Consider the following 21,152-nt stretch of genomic DNA (forward strand, 5'->3'; position numbering starts at 1 on the left):
CAGTTTCCAGCTGCTGGCTCGGAGAGCGTCAGGTCCTGTGCCGAAGGCAATCGGTGGGTGGGAGCCCGGAGCGAAGTCGTAGCAGCCGCCGCAGCCATGCGTGAGATCGTGCACATCCAAGCAGGCCAATGCGGGAACCAGATTGGAGCCAAGGTATCGGAAGGGGGCGGGGTGCGTAGGAAAACGGGGGGAGGGGAGGGGAGGGGAGGGGAGGGGAGGGGGGCCTCTATTGCTGCGAGCGCCGCGTGCGAGAAGCGGCAGCGCCGTCGCCCGCTTCCCTTCGGCGAAGGGGAGGAAGATGGTCAGGGCGGCGGCGCTTCTAAAGGAACCTATGGATCGCCGCTTCCGTAAGGTGGAGGTTGCGGGAAACAATCTAATCTGCAGAAAATAAAAAAAAAAATGCTCCTGTTTAGCCGATGATCTTTTTCTTTCGCGAAGCCTCCGGTGCACCTGCCGTTTCCCCCTCCCTCCCCGTCCCTGCAGCTTCGTAGTGCAATCGCGTCTCCTACGAAACAGCAAGGGCCTCGCTTCTCCGCGTTGAGAAGCTGGCGGATCCTTCGAGCAGCCCAACCCGGCCCCCGTGGCCGGATTTCCTTCCTTCCATGTCTTCAGTCGCTCCCTTCTCGCCTAGCAGAGCAATCCGGCTATAATGGCAGACTTGGGGTTGCCTCGCCTCTCTGCAGAGGATTTAAACTGTAATCGGGGCGGTCGGCGTGCAAGACGGTTGGGCGTGTGCGTGAGCATATCGCCAAGCCAAATGGCCTCTCAAAACGCGAAACAAAACAAAAACGCCCCCTGTGCATGGCCTTAATTCTTCTCTCTTATTCAGTCATCCCTTTCTTGGGTGCCCTATAGGGCCACTGCCACAGCTGTAGCGCTACAAATACCTGTTGGTATCTTCTTGTAAAGGGCTCGCCGCAGTAAAGTGCAGTTTAGTGACAGCTGGTTGCACAGCTGGTCCCTTGGCCGCTGACTGGATCAGCCTTGTCATTTCAAAGGAGTTGCTAACAGCTCTCAAAACTCCTGTTCCAGTTCTGGGAGGTCATCAGCGACGAGCACGGGATTGACCCCACCGGCAGCTACCACGGAGACAGTGACCTGCAGCTGGAGAGGATCAACGTCTACTACAATGAAGCTGCTGGTAATAACTGCACCGCTTCCTCTCTCCTTTTTTGCTTCTGGGTTCCTTTAAATATAAGGCTGTTGCCCCTTGACATAGCTGGGTAGAGCAAGCATGTGTGTGCAGGCGCGTGTAAGCTCCAAAGGTAGAGGAACAGCCTTATCCAAATCAAGAAAGGAGGGGAGAGTGACATTTTCCCCTTTTATTCATTCATTTTCCACCCTCTTATCTTGCAAGGAACCCAAGGTGGCTTATATGGTAGTGGGCCTCTTCATTTTGATCCTCACAATAACTCTGTATGATAGGTTGGGCTGAGAGTCAGTGATTGGCTCAAAGTCACCCAGTGAGCTTCATAGCTGAGTGGGAGCTAGAGCCCAGATCTCCCAAGTCCAGCCCTGTAACCACTACACCATACTGGCTCCTACAAAACACCGCCCTTTTGCCTTTGCTGGTGGTGGAGCGTGGGGCTGTTAGATTGGATCTCTACCTCCAAGGTTGGACCTCTCTCTGCCCTTAGAGGGAGAGATCTGAAACATCTAATGGCTCCCCAGACATCAACCCAGGGACTATAGGCTTGCTGCCTTAGTTGATTAATCATAGGACTACCTTAATAATTGGATTGATTGTATGACTTCTGGCTAATTGATTAGATCTGCATATCCATAAAATAGTTGTTACAAAAAGCCTACTTTTTTGTGTTTTTGATGCTATTCGCATGCCTTCCTCCACTTTAGAAGCATTTCCAACTGTGTGGGAATGATGACTCTTCTGCAGTGGTAACCACCATCCACCATTTCTCTAATTATGTAATTAAAATAATTCAGACTTTTAAAAAAAAAACACCTGTTCAATCAAGTAGTGTTTGATGAACACCTTAACAAATTAAAACTCTCCTTAACCCATCTGGGGAAAGAGGGGCTGTACCATTAGAATTGTCAAGTCCTAATTATCTGATTGGGAAATGTAAACATTGTTGGTTCAAGATGTTGAAGGTTATTTAGGATTTCTGTAAGTAAAAGCAAATACAATAAGCCTACAAAATGTTGTTATAATGAAACTTTCCATTTGTACCTGTAGAGGGGTTGATTGTTCTTCTTCTGTTGGGTCCAGTGTGTTTGTGATCAATAGTACTATGCCCTTCATCACCTTGTTCTGGCCTTACGTGGCACTGCAGATATGGGCACAACTGATGGGATAAACCGTTCTTTGTGTGTTCTATTAGCTTGAAAGGAGTGGCATCCTTACAATACCAAATAAGCTGTTGCTTTGCTTTCCTACTGCACTTTTCTTCAAATGGGTTGGGCTATGCCATCCCTGGCCAGCATAGCCTTTGGGGATTTGGGAAGACCGTTGAGAGGATTAGACCTAGGAGGAGGCCTCGAACATCCTCTGGCTTAGGCAGCAGTTAGGCTGCTTATGCTTTTTATCCTATCCTCGAACCCCTCACTGCATGTTAGTATAGCTCTAGTGGCCACTGACTGGGGAGACAATGCAATTGTCCCCCAAAGTCATTCCAGCAGTGGGCTCTGTTTTACATAACTCTTGTCCTCCACAGGCTCACAGCTTGGGGCGTATCTTAGATGTCCAAATGTTAAACTCTCAAGCCTTAGTAGCTTAAGTATCATAGCTTCTCCACAAGGAACCTGGAAAATATGTTGTGCTAGAGCTAGTGATTCTAAAAATTCTTGTGAATGTCAGCCCCTACGGTTCCTCAGGGAAGGCCATAAAACTTTTAGACGTGTGTAGAATGAGAACGCTGGTTCTTATTCTATAGGCATCAAGTTAAAGCATGCATGTGTCCTCTTTTGATGGCTGTGCTATGGGGAGGGGCCGTAGCTCAGTGGTAGAGCACATGCTTTGCATGCAGAAACTCCTAGTATCTCCAGTTAAAAGGATTGGATAGCGAGTAATGGAAAGACCTCTTCCTGAGGCCCTGGAGAGTGCTGCCAGCCAGGGTAGTCCATACTTGGCTAGATGGACATTCTGACCTAGTATAAGACAGCTCCCTGTGTGTTGAATGGGGAAATCAAACCCATTTTAGGGGTGGACACATTGTGGCCATCAAGATGTTCTTGCCTATAACTTCCATCACCCCTTGCCAGCATAGCTAATGGTGAGGGATGATGGGAGTTCTAGGCCAAACAGTTGGAGGGCCTCAACTTGCCCTGCCCTACATGGCGTTCTCCAGATGTGTTGGCCTACAACCCACATTAACTCTGATGATTGCACCTTGTCTGGAGCTCATGGGAGTTGTAGTCCAAGACATCTGGAGGGCACAAGGTTGGAAGGCTCAGAGAATTTATATTGCATTATGTTGGAGGCATTATGATGGAGCTAGTTCACCCTTTTAGCTGTGGGTTGTCCAGTCAGGTTGTGTAGCTTGCTGTGTGAATGTGTCTGTAGACCAGCCTTTCTCAACCTGATGCCCTCCAGATGTTCTGGACTACAGTTCCCAGCATTCCTGACCATTGGCCATGGTGGCAGGAGTTGAAGACCAAAACATCTTGAGGGCACCAGGTAGGGCAAGGCTGCCTAGGTGTACTGTAAAGTAGGGCCTAGTTGAAGAGGTAAACATTATCTGGGCCATACTACTTTAGAGTGCAGGTGGGGACTTGTGCAGACTGAATACTTTTCCATACAAAAATGTCATGGACAATGGTTCCCGACATGCCCATCTTGTACATGTAGGGATTTTCACATGGGAGCATATCATCATGATCTCTGTGCTCTAACCCTTGCAAGTCAGTCTGGGTTCTGCTGAGCCAGATGGACTTCCAAATTATCCCGCTCCCACCAGCACTTCAGGCTCTGCTTTTGCAGGCAAACAGCTGTTTTCTCTTTGCCTCCCCTCCTTTTGTGATACCTGATTTGGAAATCTCTTGGCTGACAACTGCCCCCTCCCCCCAGAAAACTCCATTGCCTCTCCCTCTTGACTAGTAAAGGATGACCTTGTTTTAGCTTTTGTGCTTGTGCAAACATGCCTCTACGTAAAGGCGTAGCAGAGGATGTAGCATGACTTAAGGCCTGTATTCCGAAGCTGGTGCAGCAAGCTTGCTTCCCAGGGTATGGTTTGATCTTGCTGACTAACAGCTTGGAGAATGCTGATCTGCTTACAGATGCACTACTTGTTGTATATTAGAACTAGTATAAAAACTCTCTGTTCCACCAAGAGTTACTTAATATCCATTCTTTGAATAATGTTGAGACTCCCAAGAGCACTGTAGTCAACAGATTCTTAACAAGGCCACTCTGTCTGTGATGCTGGCTTTTGTCTCCCCTACAGGAAACAAGTACGTTCCCCGTGCCATCCTTGTTGACTTGGAGCCTGGCACAATGGACTCGGTCAGGTCTGGACCTTTCGGGCAGATCTTTCGACCGGACAACTTTGTCTTTGGTATGTAATACTGTTTCAGTTACTGCAGTCTTTTTTTCTTGCTTTGAGTTAAGTTATATCTTAAGACAGCAGCTGCAGAATTACGCCTGCCTGCTCATTCGACGTTCTGTGCATCTGTCTTCTTTGTATAAAAGTGCAGGAACCAGTCTCCTCTAGCTGTGCTGTGGACCACCAGTAGGAAACCTGGTGCCCACTAGATATTTTGGACTACAACTCCCATCAGACCCAGCCAGCAAGGCAGATGGGCAGGCATTATGGGAGTTGTCATCCAAAAAATCTGGAGAGTACCAGGTTGCCTACACCTGCTGTAGACCCTTGAATTCCACTAATAAAAGGAACATTAAACTAATCCCATCAAATCAATCCTGACCATAACTTTTTATCACCTACAGGGTAGAGGCAGAAGGCACAAATGTGGCACAGCTACAGGTTTACTTGGTGACCTGGCACAGAGATCTCTCTGAGCGTGCTCTGTGATTCCAGCCTTAAATGGCCAAAGTATGAGGGGCATCCAAGATTGTGACATTTGAACCAGTGCGCTTTTCTCCTAGAGTGGGGCTGAGTTCTTTGTCCTCACTCAGTGCTATTGTTGACAATTGCAGGTAGAGGCAAAATAACGCTGTTGCTAGCAGGCCAGATTAAAAAGACCTTTGTGGGATTGGCCTGGCTCTGGACATGGTTTATTAGATCAACAGTTGGACATGATATCATTACCACTGGTAGATAAATGAGAAACATCTCTGTAACTATCACTTTTGCTTCTGTTGCTTCCTCTAGGCCAGAGTGGTGCTGGGAACAACTGGGCCAAAGGCCACTACACAGAGGGTGCTGAGCTAGTGGATTCTGTGCTGGATGGGGTAAGGAAGGAGTCTGAGAGCTGCGACTGCTTGCAGGGCTTCCAGCTGACCCACTCACTGGGTGGTGGCACCGGCTCTGGGATGGGCACGCTCCTCATCAGCAAGATCAGGGAGGAGTATCCCGACAGGATCATGAACACCTTCAGTGTCATGCCTTCTCCCAAGGTGTCGGACACAGTGGTGGAGCCATACAATGCCACCCTCTCTGTCCACCAGCTGGTGGAGAACACAGACGAAACCTATTCTATTGACAATGAGGCTCTGTATGACATCTGCTTCCGCACCCTGAAACTCACAACTCCCACCTACGGGGACCTCAACCACTTGGTCTCGGCCACCATGAGTGGAGTGACCACCTGCTTGCGGTTCCCAGGCCAACTGAATGCCGACCTTCGCAAGCTGGCGGTCAACATGGTGCCTTTCCCTCGCCTGCACTTCTTCATGCCGGGTTTTGCCCCCTTGACCAGCCGTGGCAGCCAGCAGTACCGCGCCCTGACGGTGCCGGAGCTAACCCAGCAGATGTTTGATTCTAAAAACATGATGGCGGCCTGTGACCCACGTCACGGGCGCTATCTGACGGTGGCGGCCATCTTCCGGGGCAGAATGTCCATGAAGGAAGTGGATGAGCAGATGCTGAACGTCCAGAACAAGAACAGCAGCTACTTTGTGGAGTGGATCCCCAACAACGTCAAGACGGCCGTGTGCGACATCCCCCCGCGAGGCCTCAAAATGTCTGCCACCTTCATCGGCAACAGCACAGCCATCCAGGAGCTGTTCAAGCGAATCTCGGAGCAGTTCACGGCCATGTTCCGGCGAAAGGCCTTCTTGCACTGGTACACCGGCGAGGGCATGGATGAGATGGAGTTCACGGAAGCCGAGAGCAATATGAACGACCTGGTCTCCGAATACCAGCAGTATCAAGATGCCACTGCTGACGAGCAGGGTGAATTTGAAGAGGAAGGAGAGGAGGATGAGGCTTAGGGTTCAAGGAGGTTTAGCACAATTAGGCAAGTGTCGGGGGTGCGATCTGTTCAGCTGTACTGATGCATGCTTTTTCAGTTATACTTGGTGCTTTTTACTGTTGCCTCTGTCAGCAGTTTTTGTGACTTCCACTGTATGTAATCTAAATCTTTATATATTAATCGGCACAACAGTTTGATGGGGGAGAACATTTACAGGCAAATAGAACATGCTATGACAACAATAAAAACGGAGCGATATGAAGATAGTGCGCTGGTAGCCTAGAAGGAACTGAAAAAAAATGAAATCTTAAGAATAAACTTGCTTCTGTGTTTGAGTAACTGTAGTTCCTACAGCTTTATCAGCGCTGAAGTTAATTGTCAGGCAACGTTACTGCAGCATTGAAAGTTTTATTGCAAAGAGATTTTAATAGTTTATCGAAAATAAGAGGATGACTTATCGCCTTCTTCATAGAAAAACATATTTAGTGGTGAATTATGTTGGTCTTCCGGAAGAGGCAGAAATGTAGAAATATTAGTTTGGCAAGCCCATTAAGGAGCAAGCAGAAAACTCCCCCACACCATGAAACAGATTTTGTAACAGTAAAAGAACAGTCCTCTAAAGATTTGCACAGATGTATGGTATTTTGGCTATTTCCCTCATCTTGCTTGCGTTCTCACAATGCACAGCGTAGAAGTGTTTTATTTGCAGTCTGAGTTGTGTGCTAGGTGTACAACACTTTAATTGCATCTTGAACTGTTGGATTGGGTTCCTCAAAGTATGCAGGTACAACTGCATTATGAAAACCTTTTCTTACAGGGCAGGACCCTTGCTTCTGGGTTGTACAGATAGAAGCTTGATCTCTTTCAATCCAATAGTTAGTATACATTTCTGGAAAGTTTTCTGCTCTCAAACATGAAAGTCATTGTGTGTCCAAAATCACGTCTGCGAGCAGGAAAACTGGGACTAGCTTACCAAATTAAGAGAATGAAAAAAGCTTAAGATGTGGTGGGGGTGGGAGGGGAGGTCACAGCAGCAATAGAGCAGGGATGGATTCTGCGAATAGAGCAGGCATGGATGCTGATAGCAGTGACAGAGCATACTTTCTGTGTTGGTGTGTTATGTTGGCATTCTTTTGTGCATTGTGTAAACTCATCAAGGATGTCTGTCATGAAATCAAATTATACAATGGCTTTTGTGTAATGTCAATGTGGAGGACTCTATATAAAAAGCATGTGTTCCGAGTAATGACTTCTGTTTGTGTTTTCTTCGAGTGGATCTTGGCAATAAAAGTATTTATCGAAACTAGTGTTGCTTAACATTTCTTTAAAGTTGCTTATAAACACAGCGGTCCTGATTAGGCAATGGCAGACTTTACCCCTCATTCAGGGTGTAGTCCTGTGCCTGTTTAGACAGAGAAAAAAGTCCTACAACTCCCAGCATGCCCCAGCCAGCCATGGCTGGGGTATGCTGGGAGTTAAAGGACTTTTTTCATATAGCAAAATTGTTGTCATATGGCAAAACTTCATATAGCAAAATTGTTGTCATATGGCTATGTTATAACTTGGGGACAATAAGTTTAAGTCAGGAAGGAGTTCGATTCAGTTTCTCTCACACTTCCCCCATAACAGCTAAAACTGACGATATGAGTCAAACTTAAATCATATCAAGCCCATGACTAGGAACAGCAAAGAAACATACTTATCCATAAGTATTAACTAACACTATTTTATAGAAGAAAATTTTCCACCATTCCATTAAATTCTTCTGCAAAGCGTAGGTGTACATTGTGTTTTCCTTCAGGCACAAAATGCAACCTGTAAAGACAAGTACTGAATAAATTCTAGTGTGCAGGGAACCTGTGGCCGCTTCTTTGTCACATACACATGTAACATTACCTAAGTGTAATCCAGAACCAATCTACTGATGGAACCAGGTGGATGTAACACAAATGAAATAGGCATAAATGACTTTGGCATAAAAACAAATCAAAGCTGCTATGCCACCATTTTCTGGATAGCAGTGGGAACTTGAAGCAGGCTAAAAAATATTTCTCAATACACATTCCTCTCTTGCAAATAAGCAAATTTCTCAAGGTCTTTGGAAAACACAGGCAGTATAACAATCCATGACTTCAGGGGAAAGAGCATACAAAGCAGTGTGAGCTGTGCTTTTCCTTGGTCTTAAGTTCTTTTACAGCAAACAGTGAATTGGCTGATAGATTTATGGTGCAGTCCTATGCCTGTTTACTTGGAAACAAGTCTGTGTTCAGTGAAACTCGGGACTGCAGCCTTGGTCTTATCATACCTACAAAAAAGTCCTGTGTTCTCTCTATGAAGCATTCCTTACGGAATGTTTTAACAGAGCAACTAATCTGGGAAATGACAACAGTACTGTGTTAATCACAGCAGGAAGTTCAAAATGTTACAATGAGGGCAATATATTCTGTAGCACAAACTCCAGACTGCTGCATAAGCAGGACTGAGAGTTTCAAAATAAGGCTTGTGCCCCAATTAGAAAAAGGTATTTGGGTTTTCATATCATGCTGCTAACCTGAAATGCATCACCAAGTAGTGGCAATTATACTACTAACAGGAATTTGTGCTGCTTTAGGGAAGTTGCAGTTTGAACTTATCTGCTAAAATGGGACCTGCTTACAAATACTTCCTACAATATATTGTGGAACTGTTTGGTTGTGAGCATTTGTGTAGCCCTTGTAGTAGTAGTACACGTGGAGGTACTCCTATAAGCCATGTTTGCGGCATCTGAAGCTGTAAAATTGCTATCTTCCAAGCAACAGAATCGTTAACCTTCATTTCAAGACATGTCCAAAGGAAGACGTGTTTGACTTACTGTGAACCTATGATATGCTTGTGAAGATATTCTGGGTGAAAGCGTGGTACCAATGGATCTTTCTCTCCATGTATTATTAATGTTGGGCATGTAATAAGAGGCAGCAAGGACTGACAGATACTCCCTGTGGGGGAAAAGTGAAAGAATCTTATTTTTCCAGAAGAAAAGTGAACATTGAACTGAACCTACTTCACCACTGCAAGGGAAGAGAAATGGTTGCATTTTCTGGATGTAAAATGGTTGCTTCGTGGCAATTTGGATTAACAGTTTTGACTAATAGTATAAACACCAATTTCACCACAATGGGATTACTTCCTCAAGTGCCAGTCCTCTGGCTGGTTCAGTCTCAGTAACAGCATTTTCTCCCCCTCCAACATCTGGAAAGGCTTTTAGTTGTACTAAGTTCTCAGACAGCCTGGCTAATCAAATGATTATTATTTTATGTGAGAGCTTTCTTGCCATTTCAGCCTACCGCTGTTAGGGAATTTCAATGTGCCCTAGGTATAGACACACACAAAGTAAGAGATGATAAACTACAAGAGTTTGAAAATCAGAATGGCTGTGAACAAGACAATCTCAATTTTGTTCCTAAAGTTTGCATCACAAGTATAATGTAATGTGCTTAGGCATGCTAACATCTCTTTTAATGTTCAAAATCACTGCAGATTAGTATTGGATACGATCAGCTTTAAAATGGCAGTAGCATTCAAAGGTGTTCGTTCTTGCAAGGCCTACCTGAGAAAATCGAGTTGTCAAGAAATTTTTAAAAATGGCCAGCAATTGAGACTGCTGAGTTCATTTCCCAGCTTTGATATCAATTCTGTGTCCTTCAGGTGATTTAACCTCTTTGTCCTTGATATAGTGAACAGCAGTTACCATTCAGAAAGTGCTTTTGACGTCCTTGGTTCAAATGCTCAACTAAGGGGGAAATTACTCCCAGACAGTTATTGCTTCTTAACTAGAACTGGCAATGATTGACTTGACTCAAGATGTATATTTGGGTAACTTTAATTTGTTTTTTTTCCCCCTTCATGGATCACTGCCTTGTTGTGGCAAAGGGGCTTGCATAACTCAGTGAAGCCATAAGGTATGCCGTGCAGGGCCACCCAAGATGGACAGGTCATGGCGGAGAGTTCTGACAAAATGTGGTCCGCTGGAGAAGGAAATGGCAACCCACTCCAGTATTCTTGCCAAGAAAACCCCATGGAACGTATCACAAAGCTAAAAGATAACGATGCCGGAAGATGAGCCCCTCAGGTCGGAAGGTGTCCAATATACTACTGGGGAAGAGCAGAGGGAATTTCCAAGTAGCGCCAGAAAGAGTGAAGCGGCTGGGCCAAAGCCGAAAAGACACTGAGCTTTGGATGTGTCTGGTGGTGAAAAGAAAATCCAATGCTGTAAAGAACAATATCAAAATCAGACTGATTATATACTTTGCAGCCAAAGATGGAGAAGCTCTATACAGTCAGTAAAAACAAGACCTGGAGCTGACTGTGGCTCAGATCATGAGCTTCTTGTTGCAAAATTTTGGCTTAAATTGAAGAACGTAGGGAAAACCACTAAACCATTCAGGTATGACCTAAATAATATCCCTTATGAATATACAGTGGAAGTGAGGAATAGATTTAAGGGATTAGACCTGATAGACAGAGTGCCTGAGGAACTATGGACGGAGGTCCGTAACATTGTTCAGGAGGCAGCAACGAAATCCATCCCAAAGAAAAAGAAATGCAAGAAAGCAAAGTGGCTGTCTGATGAGGCTTTACAAGTAGCTGAGGAAGGAAGGGAAGTGAAAAGCAAAGGAGAAAAGGGAAGATATACTCAACTAAATGCAGATTTCCAGAGAATAGCAAGGAGAGACAAGAAGGCCTTCTTAAATGAACAATGCAAAGAAATCGAGGAAAACAATAGAATGGGAAAGACTAGAGATCTCTTCAAGAAAATCGGAGATCTCAAGGGAACGTTTTGTGCAAAGACGGGCATGATAAAGGACAAAGAAGGCAGGGACCTAACAGAAGCAGATGAGATTAAGAAGAGGTGGAAAGAATACACAGAAGAACTATACAGGAAGTATCTGAATGTCCCTGATAGCTATGATAGTGCGGTCACTGAACTCGAGCCAGACATCCTAGAGAGTGAAGTCAAGTGGGCCTTAGGAAACATTACTAACATCAAAGCTAGCGGAGATGACAGTATTCCAGCTGAGCTATTTAAAATCCTAAAAGATGATACTGTTGAAGTTCTGCACTCAATATGCCAACAAATTTGGAACACTCAACAGCGGCCACAGGACTGGAAAAGGTCACTTTACATTCCAATTCCAAAGAAGGGCAATGCCAAAGAGTGTTCAAACGACCGTACAATTGCGCTCATTTCACATGCCAGCAAGGTGATGCTCAAAATCCTACAAGCTAGGCTTCAGCAGTATGTGAACTGAGAATTACCGGAAGTACAAGCTGGGTTCCAAAGAGGCAGAGGAACAAGAGATCAAATCGCCAACATTTGCTGGATCATGGAGAAAGCAAGAGAATTCCAGAAAATCATCTATTTCTGCTTCATTGACTACGCTAAAGCCTTTGGTTGTGTGGATCACAACAAACTGTGGCAAATTCTTTAAGAGATGGGAGTACCAGACCACCTTACCTGTCTCCTGAGAAACCTGTATGAGGGTCAAGAAGCAACATTAAGAACCAGACATGGAACAACCGATTGGGTCAAAACTGGGAAAGGAGTACGACAAGGCTGTATATTGTTGCCCTGCTTATTTAACTTATATGCAGAGTACATCATGAGAAATGCCGGGTTGGATGAATCACAGGTCGGAATTAAGATTGCTGGGAGAATTATCAACAACCTCAGGTATGCAGATGATACCACCCTAATGGCAGAAAGCGAAGAGGATCTCAAGAGCCTCTTGTTGAGGGTGAAAGGGGAGAGTGCAAAAGCTGGTTTGAAACTCAACATTAAAAAAACTAAGATCCTGGCATCTGGCCATCACTTCCTGGCATATAGAAGGGGAAGAAATGGAAGCAGTGACAGATTTTACTTTCTTGGGCTCCAAGATCACCGCAGACGGTGACTGTAGCCATGAAATTAAAAGACGCTTGTTCCTTGGGAGGAAAGCCATGGCAAACCTAGACAGCATAGTAAAAAGCAGAGACATCACCTTGCCAACAAAGGTCCGTCTAATCAAAGCTATGGTTTTCCCAGTAGCAAAGTATGGTTGTGAGAGCAGGACTATAAGGAAGGCTGAGCGCCAAAGAAATGATGCTTTCGAACTGTGGTGCTGGAGAAGACTCTTACGAGTCCCCTGGACTGCAAGGAGGTCAAATGAGTCAATCCTAAAGGAAATCAACCCTGAGTGCTCATTGGAAGGACAGATACTGAAGCTGAAGCTCAAATATTTTGGCCACCAAATGCGAAGGGAAAAGTCACTGGAAAAGTCACTGATGCTGGGAAAGATTGAAGGCAAAAGGAGAAGGGGACGGCAGAGGATGAGATGGCTAGATAGCATCACCAATGCAATGAATATGAACTTGAGCACACTCTAGGAGAGAGTGGAGGACAGGAAGGCCTGGCGTGCTATGCTCCATGGGGTCACGAAGAGTCAGACATGACTTAACGACTGAACAACAACAAAAAAATTGTTTTTTAAGGTGGAAGCAGAAAAACAAGAACACCTCATGGGCAGTATGTCATCTCCATCCTAGATTTTCTAACGAGCTTGCTTACTTCCCAAAGCAGAACCACTAGAGAAATGTACTGATCTGGTAGCCCAAAGTTTTTTTTCCAGGGTTCAGAGCTATTCAAATTCCAGCTCCTTATTTGCAGGTGGATTCCCTGTGAAATTCTATGGAGACCCAGGAGACATCTTTTACCTAGCCCAGATATTTCTTCTTTTATTTAAAATATTTGTATGCTGCATTTCATTTTGTTAAGTTCCAAGGGGAGAACATAACATTCCCAATCTCCTAAACACGATTAGGGGATCAGAAGCGTGCTGTGGGCTTGCGCTCTTCTCCTGTGTAAAAATTTATCTTACCTTCCATTGTTTGCATTTTAGCAGGGGTGGGCAACTTGTGGTCCTCCAGATGTTTTTGGACTGCAACTCCCATCAACCAACACCACTGACTATGCTGGCTAGGGCTGATGGGAGTTGTAAGCCAAAACATCTGGAGGGCTACAAGTTGCCCACCCCTGCATATCTATATCAGGGGTAACCGTCCATGAGTAATACCAAACAGATTTCCTTGAAACCAGAGTTTGCAGACCTACTTCAAACTCTGGTTACAAGGCTACTTTATTTATTTTTGGATTGCCCCTCTACTCAGTGAGTGCTTGAGGTGATGTACAATAAAAAATAAAAAATATTTAAAGTACATAATAATAAACCTATTTTAAAAACTTGGGATTAATGATAAAAACAGAGTGGCATTATGCTCATGGGCAGCCACCTGAAGTTCCACAACTGGGATGCTGCTACTCAAAAGGATTTTCCTGGTCAGCCTTAATCATGACTGCTCCTGATGCAGATATATTATTACACCAGCCTTCCCCAACCTTTTGTCCTCTAGATGTTGTAGACTTCAATGCCCATCAGACTCGGCCAACGCAATCCCTCCTCCAGCCCTACTCCTTTCGAAAAACTTTCCATGAACCATCCCAGTTGTGCTTTCCTTACATATCTGTTGTCACTTTACTCTTTCCCACCCCAAGTTGTCTATTCAGAGCGTTACCAGAGTGAAAAGGGGATGGGGGGAAGATGCACACATGCACACCTTCACTGTGGTGGATACAGATGCAATTACACAACTTTGGCATTAATGTAAAACAAAAAACAAAAGCCAACCCCAAAACTATGGCAACCCATGAGGAAGACGCAAATGCATGTAAATATTATTTTGAGGGCCACAGTGAAACAAAATGCAACACAAATTTGGGGGCAGCCTAAAACTTATCACTGCTGGTTTGATGTCTTACCACCTGGCTTGTATAGAAACTGGGAGATTCCGTCCACCCAGGCTGCACAGGTTTTGCTGAAATACGCATGTCCATACATTTCCTCCATTGGCTTTCTGGCTCTTTCACTCCATTTTGAAACATCACGGATAGCTGCATATAATGAAATTGCATGTTAAAAGCTTCCCCAATAGCATCAACATCTATGCCAACTTTCCCCCAACTTGGGTGCCCTCCAGATGTTTTGGACTACAACTCCCAGCATTCCTGACCATTGGCCATGCTGGTTGGGGCTGATGGGACATGAAGTCCAAAATTTCTGGAGGGGCATTAAGTTAGGGAAGGCTGGTCTAGGCCCTGGTATTCAGTTGTGAAATGCCTACCTGAGCATTTTGAAACCATATGAGCAGGAACGTTGTGCAAATTAATTAAATTACTTGGAGCAAGTGTGAAATATAACCAGAGTCTCTTTTAACTGCATAAGGTGTACCTGACTTCCCTTTGTTACGCTGGCTGAAGAACAGATATGCTTGTATTTATTTATTAAAATACTTAAATCCTGCAAAGGTGCTGATCTGATCTATGGAAAGAGTGATGTTTGATGCAAACCCATCGGTATCATTCTGGAAAATACAACTCTTCTCTACTTGAGACTGTTTCTAACTCAATTACTTCATGGCCCTTAGAAGTTATCTAGATGGTGCTGATTTTAGGGATGCCACTTCCAGAAAGTTTAAGGGGCTGACATAGTAACACATGGAGGACCAAAATGAGACTCCACAATGGATCCTGGCAGACTAGCATGGGGCTCCCTAAGAACCTTGAAAACTGGGAGATATGAGACAGAACCATCTCTATAGTCAAAAGAGTCATCTTTCCTATCCGTTCTTTCCTTCAGATCTCTCCACCCAACTGTCTGGTTCATCACCAATTTTCATTCCATTGTGCCCTTAATCCACCCCTAAGGTCAGGATAGAGACTCCTCTCATTAAATCGCATGTGGGAGGAATAGCTCTTCTTCAGTCTGGACTTTGAAAATCCTTTCCCCTTCTGTCAGGTAAGATCATGCTGGCTGTTTCTAGCAGTGGGCTTCCCAATTTGGTGGGCAGGTGCCAAGGATCAGTGATTTGTTGGGCCCCCTTATGCCACTTCTATAGAGGCTGGCAACTCTTGAGGAGTATTGAGTTCAATTGCCATAGTCACTGGGCTGGTTTGCATGATCAAAATAAGCCACTGTAGCTTAAATCAGCCACGGTGGCTTATTCTGATCATGCAAACCAGGACATTATCAGAAGGGTGTTAGCATCCATTGTTCTGCACACAGGGCTGGCTCTAGGATAAATAGCCCTCTTGGAAAAGAGTGCCTTTGGTGCCCCCACCCCCGCCCCCACAGTCAGCTTTCTAGGGCCATCCAGAGGGTTTATGGGGCCTGGTGCAGGTGTGATGTGGGGGCCCTACTACTGCCCCTTTCAAGGACCCATGCGTATGTGTACAAAGCTGGGGGCCACATTTGAGAATTACTGGATGCACAGACTACATCTGAGAATTCTCAGCTGTAGCTCCTCCTTGTCCTGGGATCAAGCAGAATGATAGATGTGCTCCATTTTTTCTTACATGGGGAAAAGGGAATAGGGATCGGGTTGTGTTTCTCCTGAGCACTTCCTCCAAATTTTAAACCCTTTCTGGTAGAGCTTCTTTCTGCGTTGTGGGGCTCAGTCTCACAGGTCTTGTGGTTGTGGCCTGCTGCTGGCCTTCTGCATTACTCAGGAAGGAAAGATTTCTCTCTTAAGGCCTGGCCTCACATCACTCCCACGCTTTTCCTTGTGGTAACTGCCACAGAAAATTACTCTTCAGTGGTGCCTTGCCTGGAAATCTCACTCCCTCACTCCTTGAACCCTTTCCCCAGCAGGCCTGGAGTTCTTTCTGTGATGCTTGCTCTGCCACAGAATCCCTCCTTAAAGCCTTCCCTGTTCCTTCTCTCCTCACAACAAACTCTGTCACGGGGGCTACTTGGTCTGGGCCAATCATAAGCCTGCCTGACCTCTTACAGCTTAATTTTATTATTATTTATATTGTACTTATAGTGTTTACAGTATCTGAAGTGCTAAATGCTTGGTAACGTTGCCTCAAAGTAAAGCTGCATTCCACTGATTTTTACCTAGCGCAATGACATCAAAGTGGCAATGGAAAAGGAACCACACTTTAAAGCTAATTGAAAGAAGATCATTTTTGTAGTTAGTACTCAAACAACCTGTAGAACCTTGAAAAAATAGTTACAGACACTTCCTTTTTGCCACCCTAGCTCACTGCAGACAATACATTCAACAAACACAGCCATGGAGCTCAGCTTGGCACCCTGGGCAACCGCCCAAATCGCCCACCCTTAGGCTGGCCCTGACTGCATGATATGGGTGGTGGTGGTGGTCGATGCAGGTGGCGGTTGTTACAGCTGCAGCATCTCCATCCTTTCTGAGATGGACTAAACTAGACAGAATGAGCCATAGGGAGGGGGAAGGCCTCTGGCTGAGATGAGGCGTAAGGCCCTTTTGTTCTCACATAAATCTATTGGTTTTCTCTCCCCACTCTCTTTCTTTCTGTGTTTGTGGTCCCCCGGACCCCCAAATGCATTTCTCCATTCCTGTGATAAGCTCTGAGGAAGCCCTGCCTTCCCTAATGCAGGAAAATGACTGGGGATCTAGAGAGGGGTCCCACCTCATCAAAGGCTCTATCTGTCTAATCTCAGAGGTGGGACTTTCCCTGAACTGAATACCGCCTGTCTAACAAGGGGAGAATTATGATCTAGCACAAAGCTTAGCTTAGAGATCCAGCGGGGTGGCATTCACCCAGCCATACCGCAGGCAACACATACAATGTAAGAAGAGAAATTCTAATGTGTTTGAAAGTCACATTTCCCTAGCAAAGACAACTCACATTTTTCAGTAGAAACATTAGCTGACTTGGGAATCACATTTTCCAGTACTCTCAACAGTATTTTCCTCGTAACCAAAGTACTAGCTTGAGAAAAGATATTTGGATCCCTTCTCAACAGATACGCCAATTTGGGGAACGTTGTTTAAATCCTGGCCAGCTATTCAGTATATTCAAAATGTGAGAAAACCCTTCTCTGAGAAGGCCCTACATGGAACGGTGTGGAGCTTAACATACAGCTTCATATCAAGAGATCACGCAACAAACTGCATGAAACTCATGGCATTGAAATTCTTACTTGAATTATCACAATGAAATGTTAGAACTGAAATGGCCCACTGTTGCTTATTTGTTGGATTCGTCCCCTTGCACCCCACTAATTATGCAGCTAGCGCGCCCCCAGAAGGGGCTTGTATGGTGCAATCACCTTGTCTCATTCAATTAATTTTACAGGGTCTACATGACATCGTTTTCCACTCATAACCCTCCTGTGTTTTCCTAACGCTTCTTGCATTGCTTTTCTTACCACAGAAAGTCCAGTAAGGAGAAAAAAGATGGAAGAGCCACACAATACCTTCTGATTGCTAGGGCAGGGAGTCCTCTGTTTGGAAGCACCCAACTCTACTAGAAACCATTTACTCATCAGCTATCTTTAGATGCACTTGGCAACAATGCAGCTTTGTCCTACGACCCCTTCTCATCAACCTTAGCTCCCACATTTCAGTTTCTACCAAGAATGTAAGTTTTTTTTCATGGAGCAACAAAAAGTGCAAAGGTTTTTAAACTAATTTTTTTCCTGCAGTTATCATTGCTTAATTATTGTAGCCATTTGTATTAGCTTCCCACTCCAAATTTCCCATCAAGAAACATGTGTCAATATTTTGCAGAACTAATTTTTAGTTTTTCTTCTTTTTCTAAGTTACTTGTTAACCATGAACAGTGACACTTAATTCAGGGAAAGCTTCTAGTTTTATTTTGCTGACTTTACTTAGTCAACTCTCAAGTTTTACATCTGGAGCAAAATCAGAAATCACGAGTTTCCTGATCTCTACTTAACTAGTTGATGAAAAACATCAAGTATAGTAGGCAATCCAAGCAAAAAGCAATGTGGATAATTCATGTTTCACTGAAATCATATTCTACTCTTCATATATAATTATGAGTACAGTAGAAAAAATTGTATTCATTCTAATATTATGTTATTATACCATTATATATTATCATAGTATATGATAATTATGGTATTTTGGAGCATTAATTTTTATATCTAGTGTCCTAGCATCCTTTCCCATTGTAAACTTGTTTTATGGAATATGACTAAAGGGTGAGCTCTTAGTCCACATTACTTTGTTTTTTGAAATATTTAAGGTTGTTTAGATAAGAAAACCAAGAAGGGCTTTGACATACCCTTTCTTCATTCTTCTGATACCATAGAACCATAGAATTGTAGGGTTGAAACGGGCCTACAAGCCCATACAGCCCAACCCCCCTGCTCAGTGCAGGAAGCCTGATTCCCAGGCGGTCTCCCATCCAAGTACTAACCAGGGCTGACCCTGCTTAGCTTCCGATATCAGACGAGATTGCACTCAACTTACCATTGTAAAGTTTTACATCCTCCTCTGTAACACTGGGATTGGCTCCCCAAACCACCATTTTATGGATAAGATTTGGATATTTTGCTGCAGCAATGAGTGCTGTTATTCCACCATCACTCCACCCCAGCAAAGAAAACTTCTTAAACTTCAGTGCCTTGTTTAGTACCAGGAAACAGAATGGAAATAATTGGTTTTCACCACTGAATCGCTTTACAGGAAGACAGATGTTTCTTCAAAAGCAACACTCTCTCACTGAAATCAAGGTGAACTAAAAGTGCCAAAGTGTGGCTACACTGTGTCCACTGAATTTCATCTACACATGTGGCCCTGTGGTACAAGAGGCTTGCTAGATCCTGCCAACTTGCCAGAATGGTAGGCGGCTTCCTACCTCCAGAGCTTACCCAATATCTAAAACATTTATAAAACTACAATTTTTTTTTTAATTTGTACCCTGCCTTCCTACCAAAAACTGGCACTCAGGGCGGCTACAGAGTAGAGGCATGATCCATCCCCCACTGCTGGCATGTTCTCATGCTCAACTGTGCCCCAAGTGAGAGCAGCAGCTTATACATGCTGCCTTGAGGAGCATTCTTGGACTTGTCTGGGGTAGGCGGTCCAGGGACCTCCAGGTATTTTGAACGAGAACTCCCACAACCCCTGACTATTGGCCATGCTGTCTGGGGCCGATGGGAGTGCTAGTCCAAAAACATCTGGAGAGCATTGCTTTACCTACCCCCATGATGGATCGTTTGATGCAAAACACAGAAAGGCCTTGTGTTTCAAGCATTGACCAAGCCTAATGTGGAAGGGAAAGAGGGATGAATTGTGCTGCTGGGTTTTAAGACTAAAAACAAAAAAAGAAAAAGAAATTGTGACTAGCTGTGGTCTTTAGCTCTAAACCAACTTCGGACATCCAAACTACATGGAATGGCAGCAGAACCATGTTTTAAATGTGGGTCTGCCACACTCACATGTAAAGTAGGAATGAAATTCCAAAGTGGTTGCTGGGGCATCTGCCCATGGATGCCCTGCACAATCTGTTTTTCCAGAACTTGTACTCCTCGCTGCACTCTAATGCCAGAAGTAAGCCTGGATGAGACAGGCTTCTGGGAGGTGGGGAGAAAGTTTAGCAACCTTTACTGCATCTGCCTTTGGGCCTTTGTTCCATCATCTCCTTCCCCAACGTACATATGAAGGGGCAGTAGTCCTCTGTTTAATCATGCACTAGCCATACACTCCTTTTTATTTGTCAATAGGTTTTATTAAAAATGTTATTTGAAATTAAAAATTAAATACTGTTTCAATAGAATCAGTTGCTCAAGCAAAAACTAGAAAATGCTATAGAAATATCCTGCTACTGGACATTCACAATTCCTCGTTCTCATAAAGTTTCTAAGGCGCAAAATCTGTGGCTTAAAAAAGAAGGGTTGCTTGCTTGTTTATTCCCACAGCTGATGCCTAAAACCCCCAAGAAGAAGAAAGGATGACCGCTTCTCAGAACAGTGTTTCAAAGGACCAATTCCTAACAGTAGAACGGATTTACCTGCATCAGGTCGACAGCATCTCTTGCATCTCTTTCAAAAAAATCTGGAGGAAAATCTCGATCTGGCGGGATAGACTTCCCATATCCTCGGGGATCCCAGGCTACGACTGTGAAGTGCTGCTTGTTCAAAGACTTCAGCTGTGGTCCAAAATCCGTCTGGCCACTCCCTAAAAAAGTGAGTGCAATTTTTTCCTCATGGGTACTACTAAATAACCATCCTTGCAACTTCCCTTCTCTGCTGAAGGAGTTATGAGCTTGACACAATGTTGGGCAACCAGTGGCTACAGACACTCCCTTCCAGAGACCATATCAGGCCGATCCCTTCATTAGGCCAATCAAAATGTTACAAAACAGTGTGCAAGCTGTCACGTTTTCCAGAACTCTTCAGCAGGCTAGATCAGCCTTCCCCAATCTGTTGTCCTCCAGATGTTTTGACTTCAACTCCCATCAACCCCTATCAGCTTGGCCAATGGTCAGGAACCCTGGCAGTTGCAGCGCAAAACATCTAGAGGCAGCAGGTTGGGAATGGTGCTGGGCTAGATGGTAAATGGCAAACAAAGGGGAGGGGGGAGGAAAAAGATTGGCTGATGCTGAAGCCACAGAACCTGTCTTGAGTCGCAGAGCATATCTATATCACCCTAAAATCCCGTATTTAAAATGGGCCTTTCTGCTTCAGTTTTAAATGCAGCATCATGATGGTCTCCCTTTACGCACACTTCCTTCCCCCCCTCCTTTCCCCCCTTATCTGAGTCTTCCATATGTTTCATTATACAGCCACTAGATGGCGCTATGGTCTAGCATCTCTTCTTGCTGCTTTTCCTCTTTTCATAGAGGGAACTCAAGCGTGGTAATTTGATAGCTCATTATCTCCAGTCTTTTAAAAAACGGAATAAAGGTAATTTAGTGCAGGAGACGCCCTGGAGGTTGATGATGTCATCTAAAG

The 21,152-nt window shown here is 44.6% G+C and overlaps 2 protein-coding genes across 3 annotated transcripts in view; one reads left to right on the plus strand and one right to left on the minus strand.

The window, feature by feature from the left end:
* LOC146347316 (tubulin beta-1 chain-like) lies at nucleotides 1–7,638 on the plus strand. Its single transcript, XM_084850447.1, has 4 exons — nucleotides 1–153; nucleotides 1,033–1,141; nucleotides 4,404–4,514; nucleotides 5,292–7,638. Exons 1-4 carry the CDS (start codon nucleotides 97–99, stop codon nucleotides 6,350–6,352), a joined length of 1,338 nt encoding a protein of 445 aa, XP_084706573.1. The 5' UTR covers nucleotides 1–96; the 3' UTR covers nucleotides 6,353–7,638.
* The window catches only part of BPHL (biphenyl hydrolase like), a 23,857-nt gene continuing 9,233 nt past the window's right edge, over nucleotides 6,529–21,152 (minus strand). Inside the window, exons 3-7 of one of the 2 annotated variants that reach the window (XM_084850448.1) lie at nucleotides 20,210–20,376; nucleotides 18,667–18,820; nucleotides 14,165–14,296; nucleotides 9,185–9,308; nucleotides 6,529–8,148 (exon numbers count right to left, since the gene is read on the minus strand). In XM_084850448.1, coding sequence (XP_084706574.1) covers nucleotides 8,061–8,148; nucleotides 9,185–9,308; nucleotides 14,165–14,296; nucleotides 18,667–18,820; nucleotides 20,210–20,376 — 665 coding nt within the window. In that variant the 3' untranslated portion in view covers nucleotides 6,529–8,060. The remainder of the gene's footprint in view (nucleotides 8,149–9,184; nucleotides 9,309–14,164; nucleotides 14,297–18,666; nucleotides 18,821–20,209; nucleotides 20,377–21,152) is intronic. The other variant, XM_084850449.1, reaches the window with a different exon arrangement.

Source organism: Heloderma suspectum, chromosome 4, assembly GCF_057233095.1.
Source record: "Heloderma suspectum isolate Gila_16-S chromosome 4, 16-S_ref, whole genome shotgun sequence".
Lineage (NCBI taxonomy): Eukaryota > Metazoa > Chordata > Lepidosauria > Squamata > Helodermatidae > Heloderma > Heloderma suspectum.

Excerpts from the sequence above, each read along its gene's own strand:
- LOC146347316 (XM_084850447.1), top strand. The coding sequence starts at position 97 with ATGCGTGAGATCGTGCACATCCAAGCAGGCCAATGCGGGAACCAGATT. Across the intron at positions 1,142-4,403 it reads CTACTACAATGAAGCTGCTG|GAAACAAGTACGTTCCCCGT; the intron begins GTAATAACTGCA and ends TCTCCCCTACAG. Across the intron at positions 4,515-5,291 it reads ACCGGACAACTTTGTCTTTG|GCCAGAGTGGTGCTGGGAAC; the intron begins GTATGTAATACT and ends TGCTTCCTCTAG.